Raw genomic sequence first — 25,440 nt, 5'->3', positions numbered from 1 at the left:
TTATGCTTTTAGCTTCTATTCTACTGTTGCACACTGAACCTTCTTGCATACATTCTTAGTTGGTTTATACTCGATCACTGATTAAATGATACGTAACGTATCAGACTAAAGGAGTTTTTGACATTTAAGGGGTTTTTCTTTGGGGGAGGATGGTTTTGGACGAGAAAGATGTGACTTCAGGCTCATGGTAGCCTTCTTGAAATGAGGCAAAATATTTGGCTGCTCCAATGGTTTTATCAAGAAATAGTGTAAACCTCACCAATAATTAATCACTAACTGAACACTACCGTAGCTTGTGGGTTATAGGACTAGAATATCCCATAAGGCATAACCTCATTTATAACGTGAAATTTTTGGGGACACTATGATGTCTACATTTATAACGTGAAATTCTTTTCATATGTGATTACAAAAGTTAAAACAAAAGTTGATAAATAAAAATTAGTGTACCTTACCTGTCACAATTTTTTAGTTGGTAAATAAAGTGCCGAACATCGCTGAAACTCACACAACTATGAGGCTCTGAGTTCAAATCCGGATAAATATGTTTAAGCTAACAATATTGACATTGTAAATTGAGTTAGGATTATTTTTTATCCAATAATCTAATGGATAGACTCACACAAGTTGAGTTAGGATTTACCTGTTATTATTTATTTATTTTTTTTTTCTTGACAGAATACTATTTATTTATATTAAAAACAATATTATAAATACTCTGAGAACTATATTTTTTAATATTATATTTGTCCTGCGTCTTTTAATTTTAAAAAACAATTTGTTCAAGTTAATTGAATTCCAACATCTTTTCTTCGAGAAATTGTAATAAAAATATATATATAAAAATGTCCAAATGAAGAATTTCATAGTCATAGATGTAAAACATTTTTGTTTTTGTTACAATTTGCCGTGAGCATGAAGTTTGAAGTAGTCAATGCATGTGACCATCGTGACCAACTTTATGTTCCATTTCCAAGTCTTATTCATTTTATATATTATTATATATATGTGGTTTAAATAAAAAAGAAACAAAAACAAGAGTTGAATTGAATTCTTCTACACCATAGTCAAATTTTGGAATCGTTCTAGAAAGCAACCTTATGGAAAATTGGTGTATTATGCGTGTCTCATGGTTTTGCTTCTCATATTTGAATTGAACACTCTCAAAGACTTAAAATAACAATAATATATATTAGTAGATAGTAAAGTAGTAGTAGTAGTAGTTAGAAGATCTTTGAAAGATTAAGAATATACAAAACAAGAGGATATGGCATGTTCTGTGGCTTTTAACAACAATATTAATAATTTGGAAATAAGTTTCTTTGTTTTCAAACCAACAATTGTGATTATAGATGATCTTGTTCATGGTCTCAAACAATTCTCCTTAACTACTCAAAATCTTGGTTGTGTTCAAAGCTCTATATTTAGAAGCATCCATGGAAATATGGTAATAACTTCTTCCTTTTATGCTTTTCCATTTTCAATTCAATTTTATGTTCCTTTTGTTCGAAACTTTGCTTAATATAGTTTGTGAAATCCATTTCTTGCACTTTGAATTTATGGCTTCGAAGTTGGAATACAAGTTCTATCTTTTAGAGAATGATAACTTCAGATGCCATTACTCCATGTTTGGATTCACTTTTGGGAGAGCCTAATTAAAGTGATTCTGAAGACTTAAAATTGAGTTTGGTATGTTTAGAGGTTTTTTATTAGAACTAATTTGCGTCTAATTTGATTATATCTTGAAGCTAGAATTTGTAGTTTTTGCCTCTAAACATAATCTTAATACTCAAATTTATTGTTCAACTCACTTTCGCCATAACACGTCTAAACATAAATCATTTTATTTTAAACTTACTTTTAACTAAAATCCGTTTTTTTTCGCCTTATAACCAAACTTACATGAATCATTTTGATTGTTCAGTTCAGGTAAAACATTGTTGTCCTCCATGTTCACTTTCATTTCATATGTCTGTCTTTTGATGCTAATTTTTATTAACTTTTCTGAATATTTGTTTCCTTTAATCAGATTATATGGTATGGAGCATGGCAGAAGCAATCTAATAAAGAAAAAGAGATCCTAACTTCAACTCTTGTAAGTTTGACCCTACTTTGCTCCACTCGTTGTGTTTTCAGCTTCACTAGCTTTGCTATGCTCGAGCGTTTGTCCATTTATTAGTGAACGAGTCGATTCTAATGTAACTTTTTGTTTACTTTACAGAAATCAATGCTAACCGAATTATCAACCATGTGTATATTAATGGAACATAGCTTCCTAGAAGCATATGCTGGAGAATCAAGAGATGGTTCATCAACTGCAAAATTCTCAACTGGAGACATAATATCTATAAACTCGGCAAACACACCTAGTAGAAATGACCTTAATGACCTTTCCTACGCCGTGCTGGCACTTTTCAGATCCCGCTTTGCGAAAATGGAAGGCATGACTTCAGGCCTATGTTTGAAAGGACAAATTAAACCAATAGTTGTGTGCATTCATGTGTGGAAATCTCTTCAATTTTGTTACTCGTGGATTCTTAGCTCAGATCATAGAAAATGGATGATGCCTTATCTCGAACGTTTTTCGATCAATATGAAGTATGATATTTTCAAAGTAATGTATGTTAGTGGTGAAAATGTTGTTGATGTTAACTGCATTTCTTCGCATCAGATGTTAGAAAATGGTAAAGGGAGCATAGAAAGACAAATTATGCAAAATTGAAGTTTTAAACAATCATCTTTTGCTAAGTTTTTTTCACTTGTAAATATAATATATTACTTTGTGAAAATCAATTTTCTGATTAGTAGTCAATAAAATAATGATTATATAATTAACTCCTAATTGGTGGATTAGTGAATGAGGGATAAAAGGTTTTGGTTATGGAGGCACAAAACAAAGGAAAGGTGAAATACAGAAATGTTAAGCGTGTGAATATCTCTATGTTATGTGAGAAAGTCCCGCATCGGTAGGGGTGCTCGCGGTGCGGTTCGGTTTTGAGCATGAAAGTCATCCTAACCGCGAGATAAAAATGCATGCGGTTCGGTTGGTTTTTAAAAAGTCATCCAAACCAAACCAATGCGGTTAGGGTTGGTTCGGTTTGTGCGGTTTATCACGATATAAAAAATATGACAATATTTCCAACTTGTTACAAAATAAAAATAGGAAATTTTAATTTATTTTATTTTATATGATACAATATGCATATACAGAAATTGCATATACATAATAACTTGTTTTTAATACCAACAGTATAGTTCTGGATCGCGTGAAATGATATGTTTTGACAGCCTATTGTTTTATGAACTCAATTTGGGTTGATTTCTGAAAATTAATCTCTTTACTTCTTTTATAAGTCACAAGAGAAAACTAGTTGTTGAGATGGATAGAAGGAATGTTGAAGTGAAAGCAAAACAAGCCTCTAAGCTATAACAGACATAAACATAAGAGAACTGTAGGAGTAAGTTTTGAATATGTGTCTAATTTGTTGAAAGAGAGGTAAAATGCAGAAAATGAAGAACCTTGTAAGCATTGAAAGTAGTGGGAGGTTTACAACAGAAGAGTGTGAAGATGAGGATGTTTCGAAGTTGGCCATTTCGACATTTCAAGCTAAGGAAGAATAGATTGAGAGGAGAAAGATGGAGGTGAAAGAGAGAGTTGAACTTCAACTTGGACGCGCTGAAGAAGAGACGAGGCACTTGGCTCACATTTGGGAAGTAAGTTCCGTGTTTAGGAAAAACATATGTGATCAATTCTCTCAGGAAATTCATGCAGTCACGCGGTCAGAAAGTATGATTACTCAAATTTAAAGTTTATTTTAAAAATTTCTTTAAGCACGATTTACCGAACTTAAGTTATGAGCTATCCAATCAAGATTGCTTACTATCACTTTTTGAACAAAATTTCTTGAGCTGACTGTCATTTTAGTAAACCTTTCTATTACTTCTTTATATTTCCATATTGTTGATAGCATAAAACTTCAGTTCTTGAAGTTCAATTATATCAGTTATGCGAATCATTAATTTCATTTGTTCTTTTTGTCTTATAATAATCTACTAGGAGCTTGAAGTTATGGAAGATCCTATGAGAAAGGAAGTTGCAATGGTACGTAAGAAGATTGACTTGGCTAACAAAGATTTAAAGCAACTCGGACAGAACTACCGGTAAAAGGTATAATGTATACATACATGTCCTTAACTTTTGTAGGAGAAAGAATTTGAAGTTTATCTTTTGGAACAAATTGTTCATATATGACAAAGTAAGAGTGAAAACTAACCTTTTAAAATTGCACTAAATAGGAGAAAGAGTATAAAGAAGCCTTGAGATGAAAACTAAAGAATGAGTTTGAATCTAATCATTTTAGCTGTTGCGCCAAAACACTAAACGACTGATATGTTGCTTCTTGTGTCCAATCCTTGCTATGAATGCACCGAAAACACAGAACATTTAACACCAAACTTCATCTTCTACCCGTTGCTCTAGGTTTTGGCCTGCCTTTAACCTCATCATCAGGGGCGGAGCCCCTCATGGGCTGGACAGGGCCATGGCCCGCCCCAACATTTTTAATTTTTTTTTCATATACATGTGTTCTAGCGGCGGTTATACACCCCCGCTAAATAGTATGTGTAGTTTGTTTTCCTCCAGTTTTGAGGGGGTTTCTATCTCCATTTATGGACAAACCAAAATTATTTAACGGTTTGCGGGGGTTATAAACCCCCTCTATTTGAAATTGTTAGATAATTTATATATGTTTTAAAAAATGTGTAATTTATTTTGTAATAAAGTTCTTAAATTTTTATTTAAAATAGAGTTTTAGTGTATAAAAATTCATGTTTGATCAATCTTTTGTTAAACTTTTTTTTTTAAAGAGATTCATATAATACTATAAACATAAATACAAGAATTAATTAAAAAGAATCAATTTTTCACATTACACATGAATTGACATAAAATATATTTCATAATATATTTTTAAAATTTATTTGTTAAAAATTGTAATGGTTCATCTTTTGACTATTTTTAGATATTCAAATTAGATACACCCTTAAATATGATATGCTTTATATATATATATATATATATATATATATATATATATATATATATATATATATATATATATATATATATATATATATATATATATATATATATATATATATATATATATATATATACTGTTTTTTTAGTAAATTTTTTTTGGATATTCGATTTATATTTATAGCGGCCCGCCCCCATTTTTTAGGCTAGCTCCGCCACTGCTCATCATCCTGCTCCGTGGGATCTATATTGACACCAAATAAAAGATTACTTTGCTGATCATTGCTCCCTTCTTGATCAATTGTGCACTCCCTACCAGGAAACGGTGGCAATGTAATAGCATTTTGAGATACGGTATTCTGTGGATTTCCTAACTGTTCCACCTGAGGCAGCATACATTGAGATGTTCCCGAAGAAAAAGGAGTGGATCCACCGCAACAAGCTTGGTGGGCCAACCGGTTGAATTTTGAACAGGAACCCAAGAACTTGTTCTAGGTAGGCTCATAAGGTGCGATGTTTCATCCTACGGAAACGAACCCATGATACTGTGCAAAGGAGAAACAATAGTAGTTGAAGAGTTCACATTTGAATCAGAAAAACTCTGCTGATGGCATAGTGAAGAGAGAGCCTGCATAGGTGGTGGTGATTGAGGTTGTGGCGCTGAAACAAACTGAGACATTGTAGAGACCGAATATTACTCCCTCCATTTTAAAATAGTGTCGTTTTAAACAAAAAAAATTGTTTCAAAATGAACATCGATTTAAAATAAGTGTCGTTTTAAACAAATATTACTCCCTCTGTTACAAATTTCTTAAATTAGTTATTACTACCTACGTCCTTAATTATAAGATCCGATTGAAAATTGGTATTATTTTTATAATTTTTTTTTACAATTTTATTCTTCAAGAAAGTGAATGAGTTATTGGATTATTCATTATTGTTTTTTTAAGGTATTTATTAAAACATGTACTTTAATTATGGTATGTTAGCTTTTAGCTTATAACAAATAAACTAGCTGATTGAATTTGTAGTGTTTGGTAAAATTAGCGGTTGAACTAGTTTATAAGTATGAAATGACAATATGTTTAAACGAACTTTTAAACAGAAACAGTCTTAAATAAGCTGGTAACCATATAAGGTCCATATATTCATTGCAAATTTCGCATAGCCATGATGACACCAATAGGGGCCAACGAATTCTGGATAATCCAATACTTTATGTCTACTCCGCAGATGATCTCTCTCCCAAAACCGATCACCAATAGGGTGTGTCCCCCAACCGGATTTAGCGATGTTTTGACGAAACTCATCATATCTGCAGGCTCAAAGTAGATGCCATTTTGTATAATTGAAAAAACCAAATTAATTAATTTTTCTTAAAAAATAAAAATATTTAGTATAAAAAAACAAATATACATACTTACTCCTTTGTCAGGTAGTCATATCATGCGTCCAAAGCACTGTTACTCCGATCGGACGAATATTTGTCGGATAATGTTTCATTTCATGGAGTTGTACATTGTCCCAATCAATTTAAAATTCAACCTATATAAGTATATATTAAATTAAACTGTCATATGATAAAAATTTGAAAAATATTACAGACGAATGATATAACGGGTATACATTCCATATTCCCAAATAAGGACATTGTTACTCTCTTACACACTCATATACTCTCATCCATTTCAAAGCTTCGTATAGATATTTTCCTCTCATGTCTTCTCGAAACTATTTAAAAATAACCGTATTCGTCAACCTTCTATCAAGATGTTCTACCGTCATTATTGCCGTAAAGGCATAACAACATTTACGTAATATAAAAAAATAAAAATTAATTAATATAAAATAAAAAGTTTCATATAAAGACGAAGGAGCATTTTTTTTACTCAAAAAACAAAGGAGAAAGGGGAAAACAGGTCTGAAATGATGATAAAAAACAACTTACCTTCCACAACCTTGATTGATTTTTGACGGGACTTAAGTTTCCAAAAACTCTTAAATCTATGGTTTCCATCCTTCTTCAAGGAGGAAAGAATGTGCGATTAAGAATGTGTGTGAGAGGAAGCAGAGAGAGTGTTGTGGCGCATCAAACTCGTTTTTTGATGAACTTTTTTTTTTTATTACAATACTACCTTTAAGAAATCAGTTGAAAGACGTATCAAAATTGGAATTTGATATTACTCCCTTGTTCAATCCCACGCAACTGCGTTTGGGAGAGGGTTGAAACCACTTGATAACAGAATTAACTTCGAACGAGATTAAATTGGCAGTGAAAACAAATATTACTCCCTCCATTTTAAAATAGTGTCGTTTTAAACAAAAAGAATTGTTTCAAAATGAACATCGATTTAAAATAAGTGTCGTTTTAAACAAATATTACTCCCTCTATTTTCCTTTCATTTCATGGAGTTGTACATTATCCCAATCAATTTAAAATTCAACATATATCAAGATGTTCTATCGTCATTATGGCCGTAAAGGCATAACAACATTTACGTAATATAAAAAAATAAAAATTAATTAATATAAAATAAAATGTTTCATGTAAAGACGAATGAGCATTTTTTTACTCAAAAAATAAAGGAGAAAGGGGAAAGCAGGTCTGACATGATGATAAAAAACAACTTACCTTCCACAACCTTGATTGATTTCGGACGGGACTTAAGTTTCCAAACACTCTTAAATCTATGGTTTTCATCCTTCTTCAAGGAGGAAAGAATGTGCGAATAAGAATGTGTGTGAGAGCAAGCAGAGAGAGTGTTGTGGCGCATTAAACTTGTTTTTTGTTGAACTTTTTTTTTTATTACAATACTACCTTTAAGGAATCAGCTGAAAGACGCATCAAAATTGGAATTTGATATTACTCCCTTGTTCCTCTTGAGGTCTGAGGTCCGATTCTCTCTGGCGCCAATTTGGGTGGGCTAATTTAACTTCTTCAAAAAAAAAAAAACTTCGAACGAGATTAAATTGGCAGTGAAAACAAAAAAAGACAAATATTACTCCCTCCGTTTTAAAAGTGTCGTTTTAAACAAAAAGAATTGTTTCAAAATGAACATCGATTTAAAATAAGTGTCGTTTTAAACAAATATTACTACCTCCGTCCTTGAAAATTAAGAGATGGAAGATCTCTATCGGTGTCTCGGAGCCACATCAAAGGAGAATTCATGCCAAAATCGTCATCTTTCATGCCTGCCAGCATTTCAAAGAAAATAGTAATGCATAAATGAAACATCCTTTGAAATGCAGATTTCACAAGATGATGAAAAATTATGAGCAAGAACCGGTTAACCCAATTGGAAACTGAATAGAATTCATGGTTGTAAATTCATCTCTTAAGTATAAAACTCATAGTTTACATTAGAACACCAGCCTATTCCTTACAAAGCTACAAACAACACATTATGAAAATTTATTTTAGAATAAAATATCACCTGTGGATTCTGCAAGTTGAAGATAATCAGATTCCTATCTGTAGTTCCCACAACCATCAGAAAATGTCGCACTGACATCGTATAACAGCGATCAGGGAGTTGCTGAGTATGTACTGGATTGGACTGCCTAGTATCCCAATACCTAATAAGCATAAAATAAAGCATAAAATAATTTGCGAAACAACAAATTCTAGTTGTTAATACAAAAAAGCCTAGGCTCTTTAGACAGTAATTGAATAAAAGGAATGAATATACATACTTTATGGTTTTGTCCCAGCTTCTTGGGGCTAAAAGATTCATCTCGGGTATCCACGCATCTTCTTTTATGGGCGCATCAACAGTCATTGGTTGCCCTCCAGACAAAAGTAGACACATCTTGACCTGCTTGTCACAACCTCCAGAAAATATTGTGGTTCAATCATCCTTCCAAGCGGAGCACAAGACCTCGTTAAAATTATTCCCAAATTGATAAGTCAAGAACACACGAGTAGGAAACATAGTAGGACCAAGTACGGGTTTTGGGATTGCAATCATGGTTGGCACGATTCCACCAGAGATAAGATAGCCAATTGGAGTCCTTATATTGGTGGCAAATCTTGCATACCCGTTGTTGCCCCAGCCAGGGCCATGCGAATTTTGAAGCAAATAATATGATACAACCGTCCTCTCTATGACCTCTGTCCCGAACCCAATGACGAGCATGGTATGTCATCCGACAAGATGTAATAATGGAGTGTAGTAACTCATCATACTTGGAGGTCTAAAATATATCATATCCTGTATAAAAAAACCGAATTAATTAATTTTACTCTAAAGTTTTTTTACAATGCATCAAATAATATGTTGTCACATCATTTGATAAAAGTGACATATCATATTTTCTTAAACATAGTACATGATGTGTTGATATATTATTAGACGCATACGTAAAATAATGTTACACGAACGGTGTATATACATTAAATTATTTAGGATAAATAAAAACATACATACTTACCCCTCGTAAATCTGCCATGTCAGGCGTCCAAAGCACTGTTACCCTAATTGGACCGATATATGTTAGATAATTTTGCATTTCATTGACTTTAATATGCGCCTAATCGATGTAAAATACCTTACAAAAAAAATAAATTAAAATTCAACATATATAACTATATACATTTAATACTGCGCCAAAACAAAAACCTATATACATTTAATACTAAAACCAACTTTCTTAATCATAGAACGAAAATCACATAAAGAAATTCAAAACTTTCCTTGGTGGGAGTTGAACCGACTACATTTGCATATGGATATGTTTAACTTACCACCAAGCCAAGACAACTGAATTGATTAATTTGCATAAGAATAATATATGTATGTAATAGCTTATCTATAAATATGATAAAGCCAGACATATTTGTCTTTCTCTCTCCTCTAGAATACTTGCTTCTCATGCATTCTTCTCTGTGGTTGATTTCACATTTAATACAATTATGAATTTTAATGTTGATTGTTTAATTGAAAAATTGATTCCAAATATGGGAATACGTTTCGGCCCAAATTTTTCTCTCCTCTGACTCTTTTTACTTACTATACTATCATCTCCCTCTTTAAAATCTGTTGTCGGCAGCCTCCCAATTCCCAAACCCAAACACCTACGACCACACGCGATCGTCCTCATTGCATCTGGTCTTGATTGTCTCTCCTATGTCCACCATAGTCCGTTTCATTCATTTCTTTGTTTCCAAAACAATCTTCAATTGAAGGTAATCTTTTTACATATCAAATCTATCAAATTCAAATAATTTGTATTCAATATCTAATTATTTGTTTCTCTGTTGAATGCAGATCCATGTTCTCTTTTTCCGATTAGGAAATGTGCACTAACGATGGGATGTATCGTGCTTCTTCGAAACCCATGGTAGCAAAACAAGAAAGAATTGTGTCGTTTTAAAATATTACTCCATCCGTTTTAAAATAGTGTCGTTTTAAACAAAAAGAATTGTTTCAAAATGAACATTGATTTAAAATAAGTGTCGTTTTAAACAAATATTACTACCTCCGTCCTTAATTATAAAATCCGATCCTTTTTTTGGCCCTCAACGTGAAACATAGACTTCTAGTCCGTTCCTGAACTCACCTCGGAAGATATGTCTGAATTTCCATTCGTTACCATGCAAATCCCTTGCTATTAACTCTTGAGCAGGTGGCTGTTGAGAGAAGTCCTGCAAGTCAAAATTATGAAGAGTTGAGAAGTTGATCGATTTGGTGAATATTTTGAAATTATGTATAGCATGACTTTTTGACAAGTGTTTTACCAATGGAGGAAACACTTTTTCAGCTGCGCGGCGAGGCACAGAGAATCCCCCATGAGTGCTTGTGTCACTAGCAGTCAAAGTCTTGCAGAAGTAGTTTGTTGGCTGTTTACTCGGAATTCCCAACTCTGCTGGAAGGTAAGCCTCTTTTTGCTCTTGCTGCAAATACAATCAATGTTAAAAGCCGAAGAATGAATATATCTATTTAAATTGCAAAACCAGTTATTGCTTAAGGCGGTGGGTCAAGCAGCATTCAGAGGTTGCAAGGTCATATGTGCATACACTTCATCAGTCTCCACATCAGCCTGGATACAAAACAAGAAATTAGATATAGAAAACAAAAGGTTCCAATGCGAAAACAGGAAAAATGAATTAAAAGGAAACACTTGTGACTAAAAAATATAAACCAGACATACATGCATAGTCAAATTATGAAGTTGACACACAAGCTGAGGAGGTAAGCTTGGATAGTTTGGGATATGACCATCCACTTCCTTGTTAGTTGACACAACCACCTACACAGAAAAGCGACAAGTTAGAATTAGGATACATGCTTTCAAAAATAGTTTGTCGCTGCAATTTGGGCCGCAACATCCAAGTTTTTATGTCTCCGCAACCACGATTTGAGTCGTATTAGCCGCACTTGATTGCAATTCCCCGCATTATTAAAATTTGTGATGCAACCGCAATTTAAAACCGTGGTAGCAAAACACAAAAAGAGAGACAAAAGACTGTAGTACTGCATAGGATACTCAGGACCAGAAACAAGAGATTCCTAGTATTACTTTATTCTCACCATTAGTAAAAGAATGTAACACACAGTCCACAAGGCTTATTCTGTGGTAGCATAGCAAATACAATAATCTAACATCACAACATTTTTTACTCACTTGTTCACTATGACCTTATGGAAAGTACACAACTCTACTTCCAACTGCTGGCAAAGATACAAGAGGGCCAGCACATGCATGCCAAAGTTCTGAATCTAGGACTCGCTTTTCCCCTGCAAAATCCATCTCAATGTCATGTAATATAAAAAGCTCATAGCTTGTCACAAAAGACAAATTGATTAGAGGATACTCTTGCCAAATCCAAGTAGATGCCATTTTGTATAATTGAAAAAACCAAATTAATTATTTTTTCTTAAAAAATAAAAATATTTAGTATAAAAAAAACAAATATACATACTTACTCCTTTGCCAGGTTGCCATGTCATGCGTCCAAAGCACTGTTACTTCGATCTGACGAATATTTGTCAGATAATTTTTCATTTCATGGAGTTGTACATTGTCCCAATCAATTTAAAATTTAACCTATATAAGTATATATTAAATTAAATTGTCATATGATAAAAATTTGAAAAATATTACAGACGAATGATATAACGGGTATACATTCCATATTCCCAAATAAGGACATTGTTACTCTCTTACACACTCATATACTCTCATCCATTTCAAAGCTTCATATAGATATTTTCCTCTCATGTCTTCTCGAAACTATGTAAAAAATAACCTTATTCGTCAACCTTCTATCAAGATGTTCTACCGTCATTATGGCCGTAAAGGCATAACAACATTTGCGTAATATAAAAGAAAAAAATTAATTAATATAAAATAAAAAGTTTCATGTAAAGACGAATGAGCATTTTTTTACTCAAAAAATAAAGGAGAAAGGGGAAGACAGGACTGACATGATGATAAAAAACAACTTACCTTCCACAACCTTGATTGATTTCGGACGGGACTTAAGTTTCCAAACACTCTTAAATCTATGGTTTCCATCCTTCTTCAAGGAGGAAAGAATGTGCGAATAAGAATGTGTGTGAGAGGAAGCAGAGAGAGTGTTGTGCCGCATCAAACTCGTTTTTTGTTGAACTCTTTTTTTTTTTATTACAATACTACTTTTAAGGAATCAGTTGAAAGACGCATCAAAATTGGAATTTGATATTACTCCCTTGTTCCTCTTGAGGTCTGAGGTCCGATTCTCTCTGACGCCAATTTGGGTGGGCTAATTTAGCTTCTTCAAAAAAAAAAAAACTTCGAATGAGATTAAATTGACAGTGAAAACAAAAAAAGACAAATATTACTCCCTCGGTTTTAAAATAGTGTCGTTTTAAACAAAAAGAATTGTTTCAAAATGAACATCGATTTAAAATAAGTATCGTTTTAAACAAATATTACTACCTCCGTCTTTAATTATAAGATCCGATTGAAAATTGATATTATTTTTATAATTTTATTCTATTTTACAATTGTATTCTTTAAGAAAGTGAATGACTTATTGGATTATTCATTATTGTTTTTTTAAGGTATTTATTAAAACATGTACTTTAATTTGGGTATGTTGGTAAAAATAGAATTAACTTCTTTGAAAATATGAAAGGAATCTAATAGAAATGGACCCAAAAAAGAAATATAAACAGTGTTTTATATTTAGAGCGGAGGTAGTATTTATTTAATATAATTCTATTAGTGCGGTATTTTTATTTTTATTTTAGACCCTCCTTGAATGTTTATATATGAAAGTTTGAAATGAAAGTAATTACTCTGTTCGGTCCTATATATAAGATTTATTGTAGAATTATCCTTTTTTCAATTTCCAATTATCCTTCATTCGGTTTGAGCCTCAACTGTCGGGGTCTCATGGTTCATATCAGATTAAGTCTCAAATTCATCATGGTTAACATCATAATTAATGGCCACGTCAGTTTTTGTAAACGTAAGATAACCGGAAGAGTAATGGTGCAATAAATTAACGACTTAAATGACCTATCTATTATTGAAACATTTAATGAACTAATGTTACATGCAGGAAATTGTACATTTAGCCTATTTCTTACATTTAAAAAAAGGTGACAACTTGTTTACCCACTTCATAAGATTGGGTTGCTCAGCCCATCTCAGTTGTCATAAATATAGTGGCTTATACAATTTATGTTATTAAAAAGATTATAGTTTTAATTATGGCAATATAACTTAAATAATTACAAATTCACCCCTACATTTATTGCGCACAATATTCCAAAAGTCATCCCTTGCACTTACATGAACCAACGACCACACATAAATTCCGCAATTACTGCAACTTTCAAAACTCAAATTGGCATAGCAAGGTTGTGTTTTTTTCCTTAAAGGAAAATAAAATTTCATTAGTTATAATTATAAAGAAAGACATAGGCATAAGAATGCCATCTTTTGGGTAATAATACTAGTACATAATAACTAACGAGGATTTTCTTTTATCTCTTTTCTATTTTTGTTTTCCTTCCATTTTCATAAACCTCTTCCCAACAATAATTAAGGTAGTGCTTAATTAGTTATCTTTGCAATTTTTCTGTTTTTACATGAGGTTAATTTTTTATAGATTAATATATAAATTCTTTACCTATACATTCAATCAAGTAGTTATCTGAATTGATGTTTTAGGAACAAATTAAAATGTGATCTCATACTTGTAAAAAAATGAGATGTCATGAAAACCTTAGTAAATAATTTGATTGAATACATGCGTGAAAAAGTTTTACAATGTCAATTATCACTTTTATAAATAAAAAAAATAAAAAAAATGAATGTCATTTTATAAACATACATGCTCTCTGTATTCTATAATAATTGTCACTTTTATAAATATAAAAAAATTCAAATGAATGCAAAAATAGGATGCACCTAAACGCCTCAGGAGGATCCATCAATGCAAAAACAGCAGAAGAAGTGAAGGAGCTCATTGAACAGATGTGTCAAAACAAATACAACATGAGCAATGACCGAACCTCTAAACCTGCTGGAATGCTGCAACTGGACAAGGAGTCTGTCTATCAAAAGGAGATTCAACCTCTAAACATGTTAGAAATTTTAACTTAATAAAAATCTTTTTTTTAAAAAAAAAAAAAACAAAACAATAACTCTCAAAAATGATTTTTATGAAAAACTAATGGGTTAAATATATTTTTGATCCCTACAAAATAATGACCTTTTAAGTTTAGTCCTTAATTAATTTTTATTAAAATTTTAGTCCCTGAAAAATTATCTCGCACTGCGATTAGTTTTAGTCTCTACTATTAAGTCGGCGTGTATTTTTGAATGATTTTTTTGAATGTATTTTTTGAACATCATAAAAAGATCATCCAGAAAAAACTAGCTCAAAATTTAATTTATAGGTCATGATTTTTGTTACTTTTATTTTGAAATTTCGCCGTTTAAAAAATTCATATTTAATTCATATCAATGATAACATGTTACAAAATTCTAAATTTTAGTAAATTTAAGAGTTTAATGATATTTTAACAAATTTAGTTTTAGTTGGGACTAAAACTATGTTCAAAAAAAATTAGGGACTAAAAATATAATAAAAATTAGAGCTGTCAAATGGGCAGGCCCAGTCCGGTGGGCTCGGCAATATATATAGGCTAGCCCAGACAAGTTATTGTTGAGCTACACATTTTTGAGCCCGGCGCAGCCCGTATGGGCCATGTGGGCTAATGAGTCCGGCCCGACCCATTTCATTTTATTTTTTTCCATTTATTCGATCTTTTTTTACATGACTTTGATTATTAGTTCATCATAATTATCAATCCTATTTAGATATAATTGTATGCAAGTGTAAATAGTTTTTACATCAGCACTAAATATCAATTAAACTCAAGTCTGATTCTTATAAAAGAAATTAGATCAAATTAATAAATTATAAACTTAAGTTTTTAAAGAGTTTTAGGTAAATATGACCATTTTTCTCAAATTAATAAAAATTGTCAGTTACCTCAAGAGGATTATTCTCTACAGTTGCGCGTAAATGATACATTTAGTTTAAAAAAAAAAGTAAAAATTAAATACAAAGTTGAAAATAGTTGAAAAATAAATGACATTTTTTAGAAGTTTTTTTTTTTTAAAGATTTTTTGTTTTTGATATAAGGACTAATATTTTTTTTAACAAACCAAAATGAGTTATATTAACATAGAAAACCTCCCAAACACAAGACGTATCGAGGTAGACTACAAAAGTTTACAAAGAGTCAGAGAAACAAAACCATAAACAAATCACACAAGAAAGATATAATAAGAAAGATATGACTTTCATTCTTATGAGATTTTTCTATGCGGAAGAAAATTATTGGAGAAAAAAAAGGACTAAAATATTATGTTGCCTATTTTTTGTAAATAATTTTACGGGTTATATTCAAATTAATATGGGAACCTAATTTTTTTGGATATATCTACGGGTCTTATATTTTTACTCATATATTAGTAAAGTTGTTTTTTTTATTTATTTATAATTTTACAAGTTATAGTCATATATTAATATGAGGACATAATCTTTCGTGTGAATTCTACGGGACCTATGTTTTTCTTTTTTTTTAGACTAACAACAAACAATATTCATTTATTCAAGTAAGTAGAGTACGTGTGAATCTGCACTGAATCTGAATCGGAGCAAATCTGCAAATCTGAACAAAACAAACATTGTACTACAACGGAATTAAACCGGACACCGTACCAAGACGCGAACTCAAGACTAAAAAACTCTGCACTAAGACGGGATTAAAACAACATCAGACAAGAACAACAAAAGAAAACTCAAATGAAACATAAGAATGTGTGAAAAATCACTTATTTAAATAAAAAAAATAGAAAACAATCAAAAAGGGGTGATTTTAGATCAAAATTGATCCAAAATCACCCCTCATTGAAAGATGAACAAGAATAAAAAGCAAAAAATAGGGTTTACTATGTTGTTGTTGTGGGGCGGCTATGAAAAAGCAAAAAGTGGCATATGTTTTTCCTCTTATTAATAAGATTTCATGTTCTTTAATAAGATAACCTTTTTTTTTATTTGTACGAGACTTATAATTTTAATCATATATTAATAAAGTTGTTTATTTTTTTATAATTTTACGGGTTATACTAGATCAAATATTAATACAAGGACCTAATTATTTTGTTCATTTTTACGAGCCATATTTTTTTTATTAATATATTAATAAGGTTGCTCATTCTTGACATATATTTATACTCATACATTAACAGAAGGATATAATCTTTTGTGTGATTTCTGCGGTGCCTGTGTTTTTTTTTTGAACAAACTAAAATGAATTTTATTATTAATAATGAGTCCTGGTTGACACAAGGTGTGCCAAACAAAACAACAACAGTTTATATCATACACGTACGCAGGGCCTATGTTTTTACTCTTATTAATAAAATTTACAGTTTTTAACTATTTTTTGTGAACTTAAATTTATACTCATATATTAATATACGATAACCTGATCTTCTATGTGGTTTATGCGAGACCTATGTTTTTTACTCATATTAATACGATTAATACGTTTGTCCGTTCTTTTATAACATATACGGAACCTATAAAATACTCATATATTAATATGGAAACTCTTTTTTTGTGATTTATACGGGGCTTATACATTTATTTATATATTAATTAAGTTGCCTATTTTGTTTTACAATTTTACGGGTTATACTCATATTTAATACAGTGACCTAATTATTTTGATGATTTTTGTGAGACCTATATTTTCACTAACATATTAACAAGGTTACCTATTTTTAATAATTTTAAAAGGATATATTTATACTCATATATTTAATACAGAGACCTAATTTTTTGGTGGTTTTTACAAGGCCTGTGTTTTTACTAATATATTAATAAGAACCTATTTTTTCATAATTTCTACATTATCATTTATATTCAAATATTAATACGGAGACATAAGGTTTTTTTGTGATAGTTTTACCATTGTTCTTTTTCTATTTTTTTACCAAATATTATATCTTTCTATTTTTTTAATCTTTTAATCTACTTCCCAATAAATTACTATTTTATGTTATCAAGTGAAGTTTTCAATTTTTTACTATTTTTTTTTAGACTTATATTTATAATTATATATTAATACGAGATCCTAATCTTTTGTGTGATTTCTGGGGACCTATGTGTTTTACTCATATTAATAAGTTTGCCCATTCTTTTATAACATCTGCGGGACCTATATTTAAACTCATATATTAATATGGAAACTTTTGTGTTTGTGTGGTTTCTACGGGACTTATACTTTTAATTATATATTAATTAAGTTGTTTGAAACAAAAATAAAATAAAAATTAAGTTGTCTATTTTTTTTTTCAATTTTTTCTGGTTATACTCATATTTAATACGATGACCTAATTATTTTGATGACTGTGGCGAGACCTATCCTATATTTTCACTAACATTTTAATATGATTGCCTATTTTTTAATAATTTTTATGGGACTATATTTATACTCATATATTAATACATGGACATAAGTTTTTTTTTGTGATTTTTCAACACCTATGTTTTTACTAATATATTAATAAGGTAGCCTATTTTTTTTCTTCATAATTTCTACATTATCTATATTTATATTCCTAAATTAATACGGAGACCTAAAGTTTTTTTGTGATGGTTTTACCATTGTTCTTTTTCTATTTTTTTTACCAAATATTATATCCTTTCATCTTACCAAGTGAGGAGCGGCAACGCCGCGACTCCCGTGCGACGCACGGGTGTCCTGCTAGTTAAGGATTAGAAGAAGTATCTAAATGTCCCGTTAGTTTTTCTTAGTTGGCACCGACATTGGATTAAATATGCAGATGGCTGAATTCGAACCCCGATTATCTCACTTATTCACCTTAAAGGTGAAATCTTTAGACACTAGAATACTTGAAATTTTTTTTTTATCTAAAATAATAATAATAATAATATGAGGCGTATTATAATTAATAAACAAAAATGATAGTAAGAGAAGAGTTGCAGACAAACTCAATTTATATTTTTCCCAGCATAACTTTTTGGTGAAAAAATGAATGCATTGAAGCATGAGATGAAGCAGATGAATTTCAATTCCCAGGTATGAGTGCGGGTGAATTTGAATCGGAGTAATGCTCTGTTTATTAGATTATTATTGAATATTGACATTAATCTATTTGTCTTGGAAATGAAGGCTTACCATTAATGTTTTCGGGGTTAATATGCAAATATTTAAAAATTAACAACTTAATGATATTCTTAAAACTCAAGCCACCTATTTGGTTCAATGTATGACAAGTCAAATGGGTGGAGTAGCCCATTATCTTGAAATGGGTAGTTAAGAATTTGCCTTAAAAAAAATGTGGTTTTCTTTAGGGCCAATTCGAAACAAGTAATAAAACAGTTAGAGTAATCTAACAAACAATGATCTAACATTAGAGTAATCTCAAGTAAAAAAACGGTGGTTTTCTTTAGGGCCAATTCGAAACAATAATCTAACAAACAATGATCTAACAGTTAGAGTTAGAAATGTACATTTCAAATAACCGTAGCTATTATTATGAAACACACATAGTGTGTAAAGGTACTTGGAACATCTGACCTTGAATTTAACCACATCCTTTGCTCCTCTTTTGCCTAAGTTTTTCTCAGTTGTAGATATAGTTTATTACTTGGTGAAAGTCAATTTTCTGATAAGAATTCAATGAAATAATTATTATATATTAAGTCCTAATGGGTGGATTAGTGAATGGGGGATGAAAGGTTTTGGTTATGGAGGCACAAAACAAAGGAGAAAAGATGAAATATACTGAAATGTTAACTAATATATGTTTATTGAGTAATCTTGCTAATACAAAAAATGTGTCATATGTTTAGTGGTTTGGACAACATATATACTGTGCTTTTATGGGTAATCTGCATAACCTTAGTAAATTGAACAAACAATACGGGCTATCAAAGGGAGGCAATGAGGCCATGTTTATAATCGAGGCGTATCGGACACTTCGTGACAGGGGTCCATATCCAGCTGATCAAGTCCCCAAAGAACTTGAAGGAAGTTTTGGATTTGTGATCTATGACAATAAGGATGGAACAGTTTTTTTGCTGCATCTGCGAGTCACTTTCTTAATTAGACTCTTAATGTTAAAAATAAATCACTTTTTTGGACTAATTAGTAATTAACAAATATGTTGTTTGTGTTTGATTAGGGTTCTTATGGCCATATTCGAAGCTAATTGGTCTACTTGGGGATAGACATGACAAATTTCATTTCATCATCATATAATAACACTAATAATCTAATTTTCTTTGTTTCGTTATTTTGTTTGTCAAGAACAGCTTACTATAAATTTGGAGTAGCTTCTTTGCCTTTTAGCCCTTTTGGGACTGTTGTTTGGTTTCAGTGTTTTGTACATATCTGTGCTATGATGTTGAGCTTGACTCATAATTTCCAATATGAATTTTATAGTGTCTTCTTCTTTGCTTCCATTATACGTTACGAATATTTGTTTGCTTATATTTAAATTCGGATTGAGTAACATCAAATTGTTGATGCCACCATGTGCACTCAATTTCAGACAACACAATTCAAATATGTCAAATCGTTTAACATAACCATCAACCAAAAATCGAAGAATTGACTTTAGTAAATGAAGTATGTTGTCTGCCAATAAATAAAGCTCACAGTACAGAACTTCCTTAGACTCGAGAACAAGATGTCTTTTGACGATCATATGCACATTTCGTCGGAGAATCTTAGCCTAGACTACAAGTATATGAATGATGGTCACCAGCTGGTAACATGGCTGATCAGTTTATGTACATCCAGAATGCAAAGCATGACTAGTGAAAAGAAGCAGATGAAACTGTTAACCTCCTCTGCTAAACTATAAAGACCTGCACTATATCAGGATATAAGGCAGAGTACTATCCAACTTTTGAGGATTGAATGACAAAGACAATGAGTGATACGGTCGGTTAAGAAAAGTTACACATATAAGTTATAATCGCTTGGTTTGGTAAAACAATAAGTTATCATTTCTTGGTTGGTCATTAAACAGAAGAATTCATACAAACAATTAAGATGAATGCTTTTTTTGACGATCAATAATCTATCTCATTTCATTAACAAGTAATACAAGTAGGTAAAGACTAGACCAAGAAATGGCCGCCCTAGCAAGTGTATGAGCAACCATGTTCGCTTGCCGCTTAATAAACTTAACTTAAAGTTTGGATTACATAACAGAATATTATTGATACGGCAAATAATAGAACTAAACTCAAAACTACCACCGCGTAAATGATGAATTGCATCTACCACGCTTTTAGAATCCAGCTCAAAAATTACATGAGATGTGCCTCTTTGTTCCAATGCTTTCAATGCTTCAAGCAAGGCTATGGATTCTCCTTCGACAATGGAGAAGCTCCCCATCATCCACGCCGTCCCTGCAGTGACAAACCGTCCCATATCTCACAAAGACACCACCAAAAACTGGTCCGATTTAGCTCTTTATGAAATCCCGCATGGATGTTGCACTTGTACCATCCTTGAGCTGGTTTCTCCCATCGAGTGCCTGCTGATGTTGTTCAGTTTGAGTCCTGTTATGCTGTACCTGTGAAACTGAAAACCATTCAGCCCAACGGTGTTGAGCTTTGACTCTTAAGGTTGTTCCCGGTTCGTGCATGTCATTCCAAACTCGATTGTTCCTATTGTTCCACAGTACCCAAAGTAACATTGCGATAGAACCTGCTGTTTCCTTGTTTTTGAACGAGCAAATATCAAAAATGACATCTGCAACATTGCAGGTCTGCTGGATCCGAGGCAAGATGGTCTGCGCTAAGCCTGCTGCTTGCCAAGCTTGAATACTAACTTCACAACCGAATAGTACATGCCAATCATCTTCGTTGTGTTGGTTACAAAGTGGACATAATAACTGACAAGGAACACACACCTTTCTTGTAATCTCATACGGGTCGGTAAGCACTGCACTCTTTGACAGTCCTCCATAATAGATGTTTAGCCTTAGATGGAGCTAGAATTTTCCATAGGCTGCACCAATCTTTCTGTTGAGACACAGATTCTACCTTGCCTGTAACATTCAACAAAAGTTTATATCGACTTTTAACACTATATTGACCATGCATGCTATCCGTCCAAATTAGCATGTCAAGTAAAGGAGTCTCAAGAATACAACTAAGATGAATGCTATTAATACACTATATTGAGTTCACCAACTTGAGATGATGCATTTTATGGGAAATATAAGGAGAGTTAAGAGTTAAAGCCAAAAGACATGTAATAATAATGAAACACACACTGTGTGTGTAAAGGTACTTGAAACATCTGACCTTGAATTTAACCACATCCATCCCTACTCCTCTTTTGCTAAGTTTTTCTCACTTGTAAATATAGTTTATTACTTTGTGAAAATCAATTTTGTGATTAGAATTCAATGAAATAATAATTATATATTAACTCCTAATTGGTGGATTAGTGAATGGGGATGAAAGGTTTGGTTATGGAGGCACAAAACAAAGGAGAAATGGTGAATACTCTGAAATGTTAAGTGTGTGAATAATATAGTATATGTTATGTGAGAAAGTCCCACATCGTCCAGTGTTAGTGGGCAAGTATGATGCTTGTGCTATAAAATGAAAGCAACACTCTGAAACCAAACCACGCAACCATGTGATAAGCACAAAGCGAACTATTCTTTCGCCTTTTACTAAAGAATACCGTGTGCTTGTCACTATAAGTGGTATACGCTTATTTTTGGAAGAGTTCTCCAAAGGAGAGCTCTGCAATTATAGTTTAAAATTTAATTTTCAGGTCTTTCTTCTTGATAATTTCACAGTTCTTCCATTGTGCATCAAAGAACATAGCTCTTTAAAAACCCTCTAACTTGTTGATTGCAAGTTTCTTCAAGAAATTAGAGGCATTCCTCCAAATTTAGATTACTTGTCTATTGTGATTCTTTGAGTTCCTCATGTAGAAGTATATGCTACTACTCAATCAGGTTTTGTGAATTGCATGAAGGTGGAGGCACTATGTTTTGTTTGCCAGGAACTGAATTGATTCCAGAGTGGTTTGAGTATGATTACAGGGAATTGTCAATTTCGTTTTGATAATTAACAAGAACACCTACAATGAATTTGATATATTGTTTCTCAAACTAATCATCAATGGTTGTAAATGCACTCTTGACTATCCATCGGATGACTTCCCGATACAACCAGATCATCAATGGTTGTAAATGCACTCTTGACTATCCATCGGATGACTTCCCGATACAACCAGATCATACATATCTATTTGATTTAAAACTACAAGACATGATAAAATTGGATGAAGTGGTTTTAAAACGTGAATGGAACCGTGCAAAACTTACATATGAGGATTCGAGCATGAAATCACTCCTTAAGGAAAGTCGAATGCACATGTTAAAACAAGAAAGTACCATAGAGAATTTTTAATTCATTTTAATCCTTATAAAGAGAGAATTATATGATGTTAATGATGTTCTTGAAGATGATGGTGTTGATGTTGATGATGTTTTTTATGTTCTTGAAGATGATGTTGATGACGATCTCCATTCACCATAGTTCAGTGTAACGAGAAAAAAGTGGGTTTCTTTGTCCAAAATGAAATAGTGTTTGTGAGTTCCAATTTGAACATTGTATGCTTTAAGAATTATAATTTCATTCATGCATGTAACTGCATAGACTACTCTACCATGATATCTGGAATTTAAATTTTCATTCCCTTCAAGTTTTTAGATTTGATTACTCACAAAAGAGAGAAATCAAATGGTTGTTTAAAGTATCATTAGATAGGATAGAGTTCTAGCTGCTATTTAGAATTCGAAACAAGAAATAAAACAATAATCCAACAGTTTAAGAGTTAGAAAAGTACTTGTCAACTACCGCTATAAAAATCGACTTATAAAACTCATCAATTAACCGTAGCTATTATTCAATTCTACTATTTCTCCATCATTCGAATTCCAAACCTTATCCCAGAAACACAAACACATGTAAATATAAAATACATAAGTTAATTTAACACAACTAATCCATAGCACTGAAATGTTCCATCAGACATAAAAATCTTTCATTTTCAATTACAAAAACCATTTCCTGGCTATGATCTCAAATACAAACCAACTCACAAAAATTCAAACTTCAGCTACAGAGAAACAAATATAACAAGAATGAAACAGATGCCTCTCCTTGATTTCTCATCCAATAACTCTACAGGTCTTGAACACTCAAACCTGCAAACATCAAGAGCATTGTAAGTTGTGACGCACAAAACAACAAGACTACAATATAGCACAAATTGAAATAATTAAGGAGCACACATTAATCCTTTTGAATTTCCCAAAAGAAAACACATGAAACACATAACCAATGTGCTACTAAAAAAATTGTGACAAATTTGGTTTCGCCAATGTTGTGTGGATATTTTTACTGTTGGCATTTATACATAGCTGAACTGATGGTATTCCAATTTCCTATGCTAAATATAAAAATCTCAAAATAAAAATTAAATCCCATTACAGACCTGGAGGAAGTGATTGCTTCAATTTGTCGGCTTTCTCAACGTCAAACACACAGAGTGTGTAAAGGTACTTGGAACATCTGACCTTGAACTTAACCACATCCTTGCTCCTCTTGATTCTCACTGACCTTGCATCCTTCCTTCTGGCAGTGAGAAGGAAATCCTTAATCTCGTTGATTTGCTTAGGCTGTGTACAGCACCAAACCCATTATCAGAACAATTGGCATACCGATACAAATATTATATCAACAAAGATACTTCATCAACAACAAACTAAAAAACATAATTTATGCAACTTAAGCCCAGTTTGTCTAACCAACTTAATTAAACGCCAATAGCATAAGCAATTGTTATAAGAGTGCTTAATTATAAGTTTTTTTAAAAAAAAAGCAGTGCTTAATTATAAGTTATTTCTATAACAAGATAAAACAAAGTTAATTTGTATTCATATAAGCTGTAAACTATGCTCATTAGCTATCCTGGAAGAGTTAATGGAAATAAGCTGAAAACAGTTTATGGACTTGTCATAAGCTATTTCTATAAGCTGGAAAAAGTTTATGGACTTGTCATAAGCTATTTCCATAAGCTCTCCCGAGCAGTTTCACAAGCGTTTGCGGAAGTAGATAAACTCAATCCAAAAGTCAATCCAAACAAGTCCTTAACATGATAAAAGTAATGGTTATATAAATTCACAAAACATCATATAGCAATTAGTATCTATGTTATAACTAAAAACACTGATTTCTTTACAACCCAAATTCCTAAACAAAAAGTATAACCCAATAACCCTCTTTATCATGATTAAATTATGACCCTCACAACAAATCAATTCATCAAGTGTAACACTTTCACTAACTTAATTGTAAACCTTAAATTAACCAACCTAAGCATCGAATAATTCCACATAAAATATCCCAAGACAAAGAAATATACTTTCTAACAAAACTAACACTTTTATGATGAAAAATAAAAAATAAAAAAAAATCAATTTTGATTTTTTGTATTGCAGAAGAACAACTGAATCCAACGAACAAAGAATAAACTTAAAAGCAATTGAGAAATTAAGAAAGTGGGAATGAGAAATCACCATTGTTGCAAGCGACAGTGAGAGCGTATGGAAGGAAATGTGATGTGAATTTTGTTGAAGGGAGCAAAATGCCGCTGATTAACCCTAAACCTAATAGTTACTATCTCTTAGTTCTTGGATTTGGACCTGAAAAAGCCCATATCTGATTTGGGCCTGTGGCCCTTTTCTATCTAGCCCAAATATAGACTGATTGTAGAAACAACCAGGGTAGGAAAAAAACTTATACTACTACTACTAGT

The 25,440-nt window shown here is 31.8% G+C and overlaps 3 protein-coding genes and 1 non-coding gene across 4 annotated transcripts; 2 read left to right on the top strand and 2 right to left on the bottom strand.

The window, feature by feature from the left end:
- The first annotated feature begins 1,061 nt into the window (after positions 1–1,061).
- On the top strand, positions 1,062–4,168 carry LOC123896851. The gene is made up of 4 exons (XM_045947258.1): positions 1,062–1,447; positions 2,030–2,095; positions 2,222–3,714; positions 4,058–4,168. Exons 1-3 carry the CDS (start codon positions 1,268–1,270, stop codon positions 2,720–2,722), a joined length of 747 nt encoding a protein of 248 aa, XP_045803214.1. The 5' UTR covers positions 1,062–1,267; the 3' UTR covers positions 2,723–3,714; positions 4,058–4,168.
- Positions 4,169–5,244: 1,076 nt separating this feature from the next.
- Positions 5,245–8,817, bottom strand: LOC123896349 (poly(A)+ RNA export protein-like). The gene is made up of 6 exons (XM_045946748.1): positions 8,732–8,817; positions 8,473–8,614; positions 8,323–8,341; positions 8,137–8,230; positions 6,987–7,059; positions 5,245–5,421 (listed from the first exon to the last, which is right to left on the bottom strand). Exons 1-6 carry the CDS (start codon positions 8,815–8,817, stop codon positions 5,245–5,247), a joined length of 591 nt encoding a protein of 196 aa, XP_045802704.1.
- A 13,419-nt stretch (positions 8,818–22,236) lies between these two features.
- On the top strand, positions 22,237–22,352 carry LOC123900237. The gene has a single exon (XR_006805889.1). It is a non-coding gene; the product is annotated as a U5 spliceosomal RNA (small nuclear RNA).
- A 1,212-nt stretch (positions 22,353–23,564) lies between these two features.
- On the bottom strand, positions 23,565–25,357 carry LOC123896850 (60S ribosomal protein L38). The gene is made up of 3 exons (XM_045947257.1): positions 25,202–25,357; positions 24,118–24,301; positions 23,565–23,827 (listed from the first exon to the last, which is right to left on the bottom strand). Exons 1-3 carry the CDS (start codon positions 25,202–25,204, stop codon positions 23,805–23,807), a joined length of 210 nt encoding a protein of 69 aa, XP_045803213.1. The 5' UTR covers positions 25,205–25,357; the 3' UTR covers positions 23,565–23,804.
- Positions 25,358–25,440: the final 83 nt, after the last annotated feature.

This window comes from Trifolium pratense, linkage group LG7 (assembly GCF_020283565.1).
Source record: "Trifolium pratense cultivar HEN17-A07 linkage group LG7, ARS_RC_1.1, whole genome shotgun sequence".
In the NCBI taxonomy this organism is placed as follows: domain Eukaryota; kingdom Viridiplantae; phylum Streptophyta; class Magnoliopsida; order Fabales; family Fabaceae; genus Trifolium; species Trifolium pratense.
The sequence above is the reverse complement of the archived record's forward strand: the minus strand, read 5'-3'. Positions and strand labels throughout refer to the sequence as shown.

What these genes read in the sequence shown, in the direction of transcription:
- LOC123896851 (XM_045947258.1), top strand. Translation starts at nt 1,268, where the DNA reads ATGGCATGTTCTGTGGCTTTTAACAACAATATTAATAATTTGGAAATA. An exon ending in GAAGCATCCATGGAAATATG is followed by an intron (nt 1,448 to 2,029) that starts GTAATAACTTCT and finishes TCCTTTAATCAG; the next exon opens with ATTATATGGTATGGAGCATG. An exon ending in AGATCCTAACTTCAACTCTT is followed by an intron (nt 2,096 to 2,221) that starts GTAAGTTTGACC and finishes TTTACTTTACAG; the next exon opens with AAATCAATGCTAACCGAATT.
- LOC123896349 (XM_045946748.1), bottom strand. Translation starts at nt 8,817, where the DNA reads ATGACTGTTGATGCGCCCATAAAAGAAGATGCGTGGATACCCGAGATG. An exon ending in AGCTGGGACAAAACCATAAA is followed by an intron (nt 8,615 to 8,731) that starts GTATGTATATTC and finishes TATGCTTATTAG; the next exon opens with GTATTGGGATACTAGGCAGT. An exon ending in CTTAATTTTCAAGGACGGAG is followed by an intron (nt 7,060 to 8,136) that starts GTAGTAATATTT and finishes TCCTCCTTGAAG; the next exon opens with AAGGATGGAAACCATAGATT.
- LOC123896850 (XM_045947257.1), bottom strand. An exon ending in GAAGCAATCACTTCCTCCAG is followed by an intron (nt 23,828 to 24,117) that starts GTCTGTAATGGG and finishes TGATGTTTGCAG; the next exon opens with GTTTGAGTGTTCAAGACCTG.